Raw genomic sequence first — 11,949 nt, forward strand, 5'->3', positions numbered from 1 at the left:
ACAATGTTGAACAAAGATGAGAGTGCTAATGTCCTCAATTATTGTTGTCTTCCCATTTTCATGACCAATCCCCTGGTTCTGCTCTTCTCCCTGGCCCCCTTTGGAAGTAGCAACATTTCTGCATTTCTTGCTTCTTTTAATCCAGCAAATATGAGGGGCCATTTCCTTAGCCCCACAAAGATACAAGCCCCATTGTAGGGATCTCCAACACAACCAAATGAATATGAAATAGGACAACTGATTGAAAGCCCTTGTCTCAAGATGCTGCTCATTAAATGGCTCCTGCTCTTGTATTTTGACCTTCATCGAAATTTGAAGGCCGCTCGTAACAGTACAAAAGTATATTTTTTCAGTATCTATCGAGAAAACATCCAATAAGATGACGTCAAGTACGTATTTCTAAGTCCTATCATTTGTATCTTTTGTACATTTTTTCAACTGTCAAAATCTTAGTATTTGTATTCAACGATTCAGATCTTGTTTTCAATAGGTACCATTAAGGTGCCTTGTCGTTTCCCAATTTCAAAATGCTCAAAATTGAATTTGGGTCATCAAGCTCAAAGCCTCAAACCTTACTAAAGACAAATTGCAAGTGCCCTGCTAAATGTATGGTTACCTGAGAAAACTACAAGAAGAAATACAGTGGAAATGGGGCAATGGTGGACCAAGTTAAGCTCAGAAGCTGTTGTAGGTAACTCACGGAGTTAAATGTTCACTTGTTTTTTTGCTCTTAGAGTAGCTGGAAAGATTCAAATATTACTTTGAATTTCGGGAGTAACTTGCAAATTTGCATCTTCATGTCTGACTTTTAAGGCAACAACTAAAGTGACCAGATAAGTCAAATGGGCAGGTGGGTTTCCAAATACAGCACTGTAATGGCTTAATTGTGGGGCCAAAAAGGATGGTTTTAACTTTAAACTTAGCTTGGCCATGGGCATCAGGCATTTGAAATTTGTACTATGCCCAAATGGTAGTTGTGGTGACTCACAAACCTCCTTCAATGGCATTCGCTCTAATTACTCAAAATTTTCAGCCTTGGAGGGGAGCTTGGTGTCAGTTTTGGGATTGGGCAAAACCAGAAGTCACATATTTGTTTTTTTGGGATTTTGAGGCACCACTTCACCTGTTGAAACCTGAAGAAAAAGCAGATTATCTTCCAGTTGCTGTTAATTTCTATCCAAAGTATTAAAAAAATTTGAAACTTTGAAGCAAAATGCTTGGTAAGTAACCTGCAAAATGATGTTGATATAGTAACTAACTATACCTGCCAGAGAAGTTAATTAGAAAACAAAAGGCTGATGCATGGCCTGAAATGACTATATATTATTTATGTGAACGGTCTAAGGGGGGAAAAGAGTGGTGAGGATTCAATTACATTTATGACAGACACCAAAAGAGAAAATTCAGCAGTCCCTATACTGCAAGAGTCCTGTGATTCTTTTAAATGTCACTTGGGCAGCTTGGCAGGGTCTTTGACTTCAATTTCACTTGATAGAATATAGATCTTTTAAGAAAAATATTTGAATCTTCACAGAACAGTTTCATACAAAAAGACCCATGAGAAATATTTGAGTTTCCTACATAGATCAGATAATATGTAAGCCCAACTGCAACACAACTGGAATTACTTAACCATCCAAACTTGTTTTGAGTGTGATGTCAAGCTCAGAAAAAGCAAATGTCAAGCTCAGGATGGGTTGAGTATGGAACTTGACTTCCAATCAAGCTCAAACCCTAACTAACTCTGAGATGGAATTTACTTGAAACTTGAGCTGGGTTTGAGAATCCAAGGTCATTTATCCAAAACCCATGATACCCCATCAGTATAGGATACTATGATATGGATTCACTTTTTAACACTCTTTCTCACATGCAGCCTCATACCCGAAAAGATAGACAAACCCGTGCACAAACAAATATCCAATGAGACTTGAACATATAATCTCCTGTCAATCACAATTTTGATATCACATGAAATTACCAATTTTCCTAAATAAAAAAAAAATCCAAATCCTTTAAGATTAAGTTGTTAGAAAAATTAGTAATTTCCACACGTTTTACATGTATACAAGCAAAGTGGGATGAATCCAACAACAAAATCTCAAACCCATCCCGCTAGCTTACCCTTTTTTCTAGCATATTTTTTGGGTATCCCAAGCAGGGAGAAAAAAAAAAAAAGTGGTTTCTCTTCATGGATTCTCTTTGGAAATGGTGATAAAACATCTTAACAAGTCAGATAGTCAACAAAACACAAGTGCAGGGTAGTAGATAAATATCTTTCTAGGCTGTGAATCTGTGATTGTTGCCTCACGTTGTTATGCTTTTGGACATATTAGCTTTTTCTTAGTATTCTGCCTCCAGCAACATGCACACATACGACAAGAATCAAATGGGTCATTGATCACATCCAAAATCATTCAACAATCTTATTTTTTTCTAACTTTTATTTATTTGTTTTGGACCTTTTGGTTCCCTCATCTGATCTCATCATACTATCCCACAAATAAACAAAGAGCAAGGAATGGAACTATTTGTTTTGGAAAATACAAGTGGGAACACGCTTCATCATAAAGTCAATCCACCAGCTGTTCGCTTCGTCTTCCTTGGATCTGAATCTTTCTAAGCTCACATGCAGGTGAGTGAGTTTTCATGGGTTTTCATCAATGCCCATTTGGGGTCTTTCATTTTCTGTTGTTTTTTTTTGGCTTATCTTCTGGGTTTTGGACTGAAGCTCAAACAGAGAGGATTGAGTTGATCAATGTTGAAAGAACAACCCAAAGCTCAGGTATTCTTGTAGGAAATCTCATGAAAATATGACATGTTTCATCTCTTTTCAACTTGTTTGTTAAATTCTTCTTGTCTTTTCAACTATGCTTCCATTTTCAGGCCAACAAAGAGAAACTCTCTGTCTCCCTCTCTCAAAGTAGCTGCAAGGATCTATTTGGATGAGAAATTGGGGTAAGAAGTGGATATGAACATATACAATACCTCATGTTTTGAAGATTTCAAAAGGAGAATGATCATTTTTGTTTTTTTGCACTTATTTTTAATATTTTGGCAGTAATGGATTCTTTATTCTGCTTGTGTTTTTCAATGAACCAGAGCCGAACAAGTATTATATTTCTCTGTTACAGACAATCTTTGACGAATTCCTTTAGAAAATCCAAGACCATGTATGTATTTTATGCGAATTTTACTGGGATTGGTGGATTTGATTCTTTATTGTATTTGTAAATACCAGCATCTGACCCTGTCAATGAATTTTCTGTGGCAGAATATGCCTCAAGACAGTCGAAGATCAGTTGGCTACAGATCATTTGTCACATGTGATGATCCGAAAGGTGTTGTTGAATGTGGGACAATCAGAAAATCCAAGAATGATTCAAAAAAATTGAAGCATAAGATTGAAAGTCGAGGAACGCCCAAGAAATCGATTACATCTTTGATTTGCAAGGAAGAGAGAAGGGAGATGGAATCTAAAGGGACCACAGAAGGATTACATAATCCATCTACGTTTCAACTCTTGGAGGTGTCTAGAGGAGCTCAGAAGCTGAACAAAATGATTGATTCATGGTCTCAGGGGCCAAGCATTGATGAGCAGTCCAACGATATTGCTAAAGATTTGCTGAAAGGAGCTCTTGACTTGCAGGAGTCTCTAATCATGCTCGGCAAGTTACAGGAGGCGTCACGGTATATGGCTCAGTTGAAGAAAAAGCAGAAGGAGAAGTCAGAAAGAGGAAGAAATGAAGAATTGGGGTCTGAAAGAATGGACTCCAATCGATTTGGAGACTGCAATTACCATATGGGATTTCAAAAGCCAAGGCTTTCTGTTGATGGGTCTTCAAGGAATTCTACTGAGGAACTTAAGAGAGTGATTAGAGACAGCTTCGCCAGGCAGAATCTCACGCAGAGCATAGCTGCTCAAGAAAAGTCTTGTTTTAACCGAAGAAAATTAGACTCAGCTTTGGAATTCCCATCAGCAAGCTCGAGCCAATCTTCATTGGTTCACTCTGATGACACTCCTTTTGCTGACTCGCTTTCACCAGTGGATTCCTCGAAGAAGACAAAAGGGCCGAATTTGATTGCCAAGCTTATGGGTCTAGAAGAATTCCCCTCAGAACAATTCCAGACCATTTCCCAAAAGCATTCGGAGGGTGGGAAGACACCGAATCAGAAGAGACCTCTCTTTGATATTGATATGCCAAAGGTGAGGAAGCCTCAGTCTGCTGTCCAGAAGGTGGATTTGGAGCGGAGGACGCTGAAGGAAATACTTGAGACCATGCAATTTAAAGGACTTCTGAAATGCAATTCTGCTAAAGGCCTTGAGCCTAAGGCCCTGCATTCCAGGACTTCCCATTCCAAAGAAAGGTTGATTGATGATATGCCACCTATTGTACTTATAAAACCTCTTCCTTTTCCATGTCTAGAATCAAAGCAGCTCCTTGCACCAAATTGCATTCGGGAGGCAGCTTTAGACACTAAGAAGATTCTCAGAAAACTGAAGCAAAAGGAAGAGGTTCCACTGAAGACAATTCACTGTGAAGAAGGGATTTTGAATTCCACTAAGATGTCTAGGAAACTGGAAGCTGAAAAGAAGCCGGTCAAAAGGATAAGTGAGGAAGGTGATAGGTACTGTAAAGAGTTAGTTCGGAAATCAGAAGAAAAAGAAGCCAAGACTAAGGAGAAAGCTTCAAACGAGATGAAAGCTGGAGTTTCTGTGAATCAAAAAGCACAGAAAAAGGAGATGATTGACAAGAAAGCTGACAACATTCAAAAGGCGACACCCACAAACAGGAGGAGGAAAACTACAGAGGAGAGCGTGAAATCCAACAATGTGTCAAAATCTCAAGATCAAGCAGAGGTAACTTCTAAAATGCTCAGAAAGCCTGAAATTGGAACAAACATCTCAAAGAATCAGACTTCCCGACGACATAGTAAAGCCACAAATGCCATCACAGAAGACACAACACAATCCATATTGCATGACTCAGCCAGTCAAAAGATTCAGACAAAGAAGGAAAAGCCAGTCAGGGAGAGACGGGCAGCTAATTTAGTTGTGAGTTTTTCTTAAATTCCCTTCGTGATACAGTCCTAATGTATTTTGTTTTTGTACTCCGGAACTTGTTATAGAGTTCATTGAAAGGATTATAGGAGTATGGGAATCAAAATGCAGAAACTAGACTTCTTCATGAGAGTTAACCTCTGAAAGAAGGAAAAGTTTTGGTAGCTGAAAATTAATGCAGCTGATCTTATATGCAGAAGGAGGATTTAGGATGCCAAGCTGATGACAAGAGGATTGATCTGACATGTGAAAACAACTCTGTTGTGGAAAGAATCGACACTACGCTTGCAGATCAATTCCCTTTGAAGGAGGAAACAGACACCTCTGGACTTCAAATTGAAGGTAACACTCTTTCTTAGAAATCAATTACTTGGTCATGCAGTGAGTGGAATTCGGTATTCTGCTCTGGTAACTTTGATGATGAAGCACGATTTAGTCTGTATATAAAAGCATTGATACATTGATGTTGGGTACTGTTACCAGTCATTGCATGGTGGTATTCTACCTTATAACTTGAAAAATAATTGCTTTCTACCACTTATAATCTCTCTTTTACTTTCATCTTGACAATGTGGATGTTTACATGACTCTCTTTGATTGTAGAATACCGCAGCAACGATCCATGTTCACTGCAGGAAGTTACAATGCTGAGCCCCCAACATGAAAAGAGTGTCAAACCTGCCGAAGATGTTTCTGATCATATTGTTCCCAGTAGAATGAAGAGGAAAAGCTCTAAAGCCATTACCAATCTGAAAGCTTTGCTCTCAAGCAATTCATCATTCCTCAGTCGTGCTGATGAGATATTTGATCTCAATGTGACTCAACCAACTCCTTTGCAAACAATGGGCATCAATGATTTTGGACTAGCTAATCCGCGACTCTCTTTAGACTGTGCACATGAACTCATGGAACTCAAAAGCCTTCAAGATTCTCAAACAGCACATCCTCTGTGGCAAACCAGCTTAGGGAATTCAATAGCCTGCATCTCTCTGGACCAGTTGGTGGATGAAGTCTGTGATGGGGTTGAGCATCTCACCAGCTATAGTAAGCTTGCTGGTGAGAATCTTCCTACAGATACCATCTACGCAATGCTGCATTGTGATCTAAAGTTCAAGGGACCGATAACTGGTATATGGGATTTGGGGTGGAGGAATGGCTTTTCTATAGATGAAGTTGAGCAAGTTGTGGTTGATATACAGAAGTTAGTTTTAAGCAGGTTGATCGAGGATATACTTGTAGATTTTGCGCTTTAGAAGTTTCCTTCATGCTCATTCAGACATGAAGGTTCTACTAGATGTCAGTACTACTGTTGTCTGTAAAAAACGATTACTTCGATTAATACAAGAAGGGAGAATTGAAATTGCTGGCTTGGGCCACAGTGCTGTTCTTGCCGTATCAGTATCAGGATCAAGTTCTACACCATTTCAATGAATGCTGGTAGTTCACAATTTGACCTCAAAGATGGAGAACTCTAATTGATGTAAGTAAGATATATCCAGGTAACCTTAGATAAAGTGGAAGAACTGCATAGATTATTTCTACAGGTTATGGCCTAATAGGGATCTGTAAGTGTAGACAACAATGACAACTTGTATAGTGAACATCACCTTGTCATATTCTTTTCACTGCATGATCTGAAATACAGTAGAAGGCTTACAGAACCATCCTTTAGGATCTATAATTTCAATATCTGAAAGTCTTACCATTTATAGAAAACGATTTCTAAAAGCATTATCATCATACAAAAAAGGAATGAAAATGACAACCCATGTGGTTGTCTCATGTCTGTCTCTTTCAATGTAAACATCAAGAAGGGGAAGAAGAGGGTGCCTTGAAGACGAGGAAATTGAGGGTCTCCATTGCAAAATAAATGAAAGTCCCTTGCGAATGAGTGAAGAAACAACCAAAGTTTGAACCCACCACACATTGCCACCCACACCCAAATAACCCATCAAATTCCTGTAATTTCAAAACCCAACAATCAAACCCAGTCACCCACAATACTACATATGGATTCAACAAGACTGATTGGTAGATGGTAGTAGTGTCACCTTCTTGATGTGGGCCGCTATGGAGACGCAGTCAGAAACATCATAGATGTCGAGGGCTTGAGAAGCAGAAGCCATGGCTTGCTTCTGCATCTTCACTGGCATGTCTGATTCCTTTATCACTGCTTTTCCTTCCAACATCTTCTCTTTTCTTCCCTCTAAGAATCTGAAAATCAAATGTTGAAGACCCTTCAACAAGTCTTCTCTTACTTTTTTATAGTTTTATACTGCCTCCCCCACAATCTCCCTGGTCATTTTCCACCTTTTTTCTAGAACAATTTATTTTGAAGCCTTAAATAATAAATATAATAGCTTTCTAAGATGAGAATTATCTATATGTTTAAAATTGTATCAAATTTATAATTTTTTTTGTAATATAAAAAATTTCTTCAATTTAAAAAAATCCTTAATATTCATTTTTATCAAAATTGAGTATTTTTTTTACTGAAAAAAAAAATTAAATATTAGATTTAGAAGTCGGGGATTATTTCATCCTAGTATAGATTTTTTTTTTTTAGTTGAAAAAAAATAGAGGGTATGATTATTTTATTTTTTAATTAAATGATTTTATATAATCATAAATTTTTAGGATGAGAATTATCAATTATATTTAAAAATGGTATCAAATTTTTATTTATTTTTGTAATATAAAAAATTATTCTTTCATTAATAAATTTTTTTAATTAAAATTTAAATACGTTTGATAATAATTTTAAAAAATATTTTAAATCTTTTAATATTTAAAATTTTTATTTTTTAAATATTAAATAAATTAAAAATATTTTCTAAAATTACTAACCGTCTCTACCACCAAAATGGTATGGCAGTGGTCAAATTTATTGGCGAGAAACGCTATAGTACTCGTCTTAGAAAATGGGCGTCAACTAGCGCCGCCTCCGTGGCAGCTTTAGAAGGGTCGCGGCTGAACCGTCATAGACGGCTGGGCGTCCATTTGTTGACTTGACTTTTATGATTTTTTGTTGTTGTTGATTTTGACCGTCGACACGTGTTGAATGATCAAGCTTGACCAGTTGGGATTGAGTGTTTCCGACGTCATGTTACATGGACCATATTTATTGGGCCACACATGGGTTATGGGCTGGGATCCACCTCAGAAATGGTGTCCAACCCAGAGCAAGGATTGAAGTTTGATCAAAGTAACCTACCCTCGTAAATCTAAAATTCAGTAATTCAGTGCTTGTTGTATATACTTTTTGATTTTTTTATATAAAAAAAAATGGTAGTATTTTTTATATAAAATATAGTAGTATGGACTTATCTTTTGTCCTTAAAAAATATTTTTAAAATTTGAGATAATAAAAAAATTAATACCTTAATATTTTTTTTAAAATAATTATACCTTAAGGTAAGTCTCATAAAATTTATGAATTAAAATAATTTTTTTCTTTTTAAAAATAAATGTAAAACATATATCCAAACGACACCTTACTATTTGGTTTAGATATGTATTAAATTTCAATATTTATTGATCTATTATATACAAAAGTGCAAATTCCATTTTTATTAACTAAATGAAACACACTTAGAGTTTAAAGCAGTCTCAAATATACTTCAAAAAAAATTTCAAATTAGTTACGAGTTATATTATCGATTTATCACCTTGAATTTTAGCTTAAACTTGTAGATTTTTCAAAACTTTCATAAAGACTGGACCAATCGACCATCAAGTTGATTGGTAGAGGTGGTTTACCATGCCAAAGTTAGTAGTCATAAGTTAAGCTAGGGAGTTTGACCGATTGAGACACCAATCAATCGATACTCCAATTTGTCAAGGTTTTCCCTTTTTCATGGCTACATACTGCTTCTTGTACCACTAATGGCTAGCTAATCGGTCAATTGCTAGGTCAATAGTGGAGCTCTAAAATATGCTTAACGATAATTTTGTGGTTGAAACTTGTATATAAGTACTTTACATCTCATTCATTGTTAAGGGAACACCATGAATTTGTCCATCAATCCTAATAGCTATTATATTGATTTTTAATTGTTTTAAATCAAAATTCGTATATCCTTTGATACACCATTCAATTCTAGCTTGTCATTGTAATTAGTTTAAGCAAAAAAATGTACTAGTATCTTGTTGTATAAAAAGCGAGATATCTCTTGAAAACAAATTGTGAAAGGTCCCTTAAAACTAAGAATCCAAGCGTAAAAGAGTAAGATTTTGTTCAAAGCCTTAGAGATTAGTGGAACCCTCATGTTGGTTTAGAGTTTGAGGAGAGTGGGTGTATGTTGGAACTAATGTAACTGTTTCCATTTCTCTTTCTTACTCTCTTTTACTTTACATTATTTTTGTTATTACTTAATTTGTCATTTGCATTATTAATTGTTAAAATCAACTAACACCTAATTCACCCTCCTTTGAGGTGTATACCTAAGTAGATTAATGTGAAATAAGACTAATTTAATTAAGAAAATCATCCAAAAAGGGAGAGCTATGAATCTAGTGATTAAAAACTTTTCAAAAATGGTTAATTAAAACCACAATACAAGTAAATAATAGTGCATATAAGTAAAGAGTGGAAAAAAAAGGAATAAAAACTCCTTTTATAGTGGTTTGTCAACCAACCTACGCCCATTCTCTTCAATCTACTAACTCGAGTGAGGATTCATTGGCTCAAATGGACACTACTCTCCCTTCAAGTTTTCCCTTGACTTGAAGTCTATTTCAATAAAGAAAGAATAGGTAGAAAGAGTTTTAATGCTCTCAATCCTAGTACAAGTATAACTCACAATACACAAGAAAACTATGATGAAATTCAAAGGTGCACTAAAAGAATTTTCAAGTTTGGATTCAATACGCTTAAATGAAGAGCTTTGAAAGAGATAAAATAGGTGTTTGTCAATTCAATCCAAGTATTCTTTTATTAATAAATGCGATTGAGCTCTTTAATTCATAGAAAACATTCTTGAGTACTTGAAACAACATAAAAATGCATTGACTGATTGAGCTTTGATTCAATCGATTAACTAATTGTTGGTGCATTTAATGTTCTATAAGTGATCATTGGTGTTTTTAAAGTTTAATTAAACAAACACTAGTTATTAGAAGAGAGAAATTTTTTTGAGCAAGCTTAACTAGTCCTCATTCAGTATAACCCAACTGATTGAGTTGGTTTCTTGACTAGTTCGACCAATTCAGAGTACCTTTAGCCAATTGAATCAAAAAATGACAAAATTGCTTTCAATTTTGGTTCTAAAAGTACAACATTTATCCACTATGAAAGAATTAGCCCCAAAGTTTTGAGATAAAATTATCGTTAGCCAATTGTATTCATTCTTAAAAGTTAAAACATTTATAAGTAAAAAGAATTAGACCTAAAGTTTTGAGATAAAATGTTTATCCACTTTAATAATAAAAAGTCATTTTTAAGCTTACATCAGGACGAAAGAAAAAAATGCTTTAAAAGTGCATGAAAATATTTAGACCTAAGTGTATTAATGGGACACATCTTGTAATGTTTTCTAGACACCTTAAGTCTTAAAGTGATCTATTTTTTCATGTTATTTGAAACTCTCACAAGAGTACTTGAGGTTTTTTTTTTTTGGAAATTATTATCGAAACCTAAAAACTTCATTTAATTTAAACCTGTTAAGTGTACTTAACTTTGTTTTGCAATCATAAAAATATAATCAAGAGAATCATTAGGCTAACAATCTCCATTTTTTATGATGATAAAACTACACTATTTAGGAAAGAGAAAAATAACAACTCCTCCTCGAACTAAGCATAAAGGAAATCAAGTGGTATAACTAGGTAATCAACATCATCTATCAAAATATCAATAAGAATCAAAGGCATGAACATCAATAAATAAAAGATAATATCCATAAAAGAGTAACTAACATATCGAAGATGCCAAAATAGTTAGGATAATAAGATGATCAATATGTCCAAAATGAGTAACGAAAACATATCCAAAAGACATAGGTAAAGCAAAACCAACATAAGTGTAAGTTTGTAAGATGCACCAACATGTCCAAAATGAAATCATAAGTAAGATGCATCAACAAAATGAAACTTATGCATCATCATGTCTAAAAAGAAATCTCTCATAGCTCTTAGATATGCCCATATAAGTATGTCTCCTCCTTTGACAACATTAAAAGAAGGGGGAAAAACCAGTAAGACTCAAGTATGGGAAAAAGGCGGTGGAAACACTAAGTAGAAATATATTATCATCTCCTCATATTGTGCAATAGTTGTGGCACAATACTGTTCAAATTTGGTAGCAAGACTCTCATACTAAGCAGTGAAACCGATCTAATACTAATCCATATGATCATCAATCAAATAAAGTACACATGCCTCCTCTATAAGAATGAAGCAAGAAAATAGGAAATAAAAAAACAATGATGACTACTTGAAGTGATAAAGACTCTACCAAGAAAGAATGGGAAAATGAGGTAGCTTACATAAGCTTCATGATTTTGGAGGACCATGAAGATGAGGTAAATTCTTTTGCTAGTGGCAATACTCCTTAAGAAGCATTTGAAAAATTATACCTTGATCCTGAAAAGTTTGGTTTAAAGAATATTTTACTCAAGAAAAAAAAAACATATTCTCTTGAAAATAAACATAATAAACCTAAAGAAAATTTTAAAATTGTCAAGAAGATAAAATTTTGTTGAAAAATGAAAATGAGATTTTGGAAAAGAAGAATGAATTGTTGACATCCTTTTTGAAAAAGCTTTCAAATGGTTAAAAGACTTTTAACATTACTCTTGCAAGTCAAAAGTGTATTTTTGACATAAGGGTTAAGCCATAAACCTTTTAAAAATAAAAATAAAAATATTTCAAAAATTATTTTATAAAAT

General features: G+C 34.8%; 2 protein-coding genes across 5 annotated transcripts; one reads left to right on the forward strand and one right to left on the reverse strand.

Annotated features, from left to right (window-relative positions):
* The first annotated feature begins 2,302 nt into the window (after window positions 1-2,302).
* LOC100250746 (uncharacterized) lies at window positions 2,303-6,687 on the forward strand. 4 transcript variants are annotated; one of them, XM_010658014.3, is made up of 7 exons: window positions 2,304-2,635; window positions 2,732-2,785; window positions 2,887-2,958; window positions 3,103-3,173; window positions 3,275-5,056; window positions 5,260-5,404; window positions 5,666-6,687. In XM_010658014.3, the coding sequence occupies exons 5-7, from the start codon at window positions 3,278-3,280 to the stop codon at window positions 6,313-6,315; spliced, it is 2,574 nt and encodes an 857-aa protein (XP_010656316.1). In that variant the 5' UTR covers window positions 2,304-2,635; window positions 2,732-2,785; window positions 2,887-2,958; window positions 3,103-3,173; window positions 3,275-3,277; the 3' UTR covers window positions 6,316-6,687. The 4 variants fall into 4 exon arrangements, with proteins under 4 accessions (XP_010656317.1, XP_059596662.1, XP_010656316.1 ...); XM_010658015.3 differs by lacking the exon at window positions 3,103-3,173 and having other exon boundaries at window positions 2,303-2,635; XM_019222976.2 differs by having other exon boundaries at window positions 2,304-2,785.
* On the reverse strand, window positions 6,635-7,369 carry LOC100245613 (dynein light chain 1, cytoplasmic). Its single transcript, XM_002280833.4, has 2 exons — window positions 7,114-7,369; window positions 6,635-7,021 (listed from the first exon to the last, which is right to left on the reverse strand). Exons 1-2 carry the CDS (start codon window positions 7,249-7,251, stop codon window positions 6,869-6,871), a joined length of 291 nt encoding a protein of 96 aa, XP_002280869.1. The 5' UTR covers window positions 7,252-7,369; the 3' UTR covers window positions 6,635-6,868.
* Window positions 7,370-11,949: the final 4,580 nt, after the last annotated feature.

This window comes from Vitis vinifera, chromosome 11, assembly GCF_030704535.1.
Source record: "Vitis vinifera cultivar Pinot Noir 40024 chromosome 11, ASM3070453v1".
Classification (NCBI taxonomy): domain Eukaryota; kingdom Viridiplantae; phylum Streptophyta; class Magnoliopsida; order Vitales; family Vitaceae; genus Vitis; species Vitis vinifera.

Excerpts from the sequence above, each read along its gene's own strand:
- LOC100250746 (XM_059740679.1), top strand. The coding sequence starts at position 3,278 with ATGCCTCAAGACAGTCGAAGATCAGTTGGCTACAGATCATTTGTCACA. Across the intron at positions 5,057-5,259 it reads GACGGGCAGCTAATTTAGTT|AAGGAGGATTTAGGATGCCA; the intron begins GTGAGTTTTTCT and ends TCTTATATGCAG. Across the intron at positions 5,405-5,665 it reads CTCTGGACTTCAAATTGAAG|AATACCGCAGCAACGATCCA; the intron begins GTAACACTCTTT and ends CTTTGATTGTAG.
- LOC100245613 (XM_002280833.4), bottom strand. The coding sequence starts at position 7,251 with ATGTTGGAAGGAAAAGCAGTGATAAAGGAATCAGACATGCCAGTGAAG. Across the intron at positions 7,022-7,113 it reads TAGCGGCCCACATCAAGAAG|GAATTTGATGGGTTATTTGG; the intron begins GTGACACTACTA and ends TTGAAATTACAG.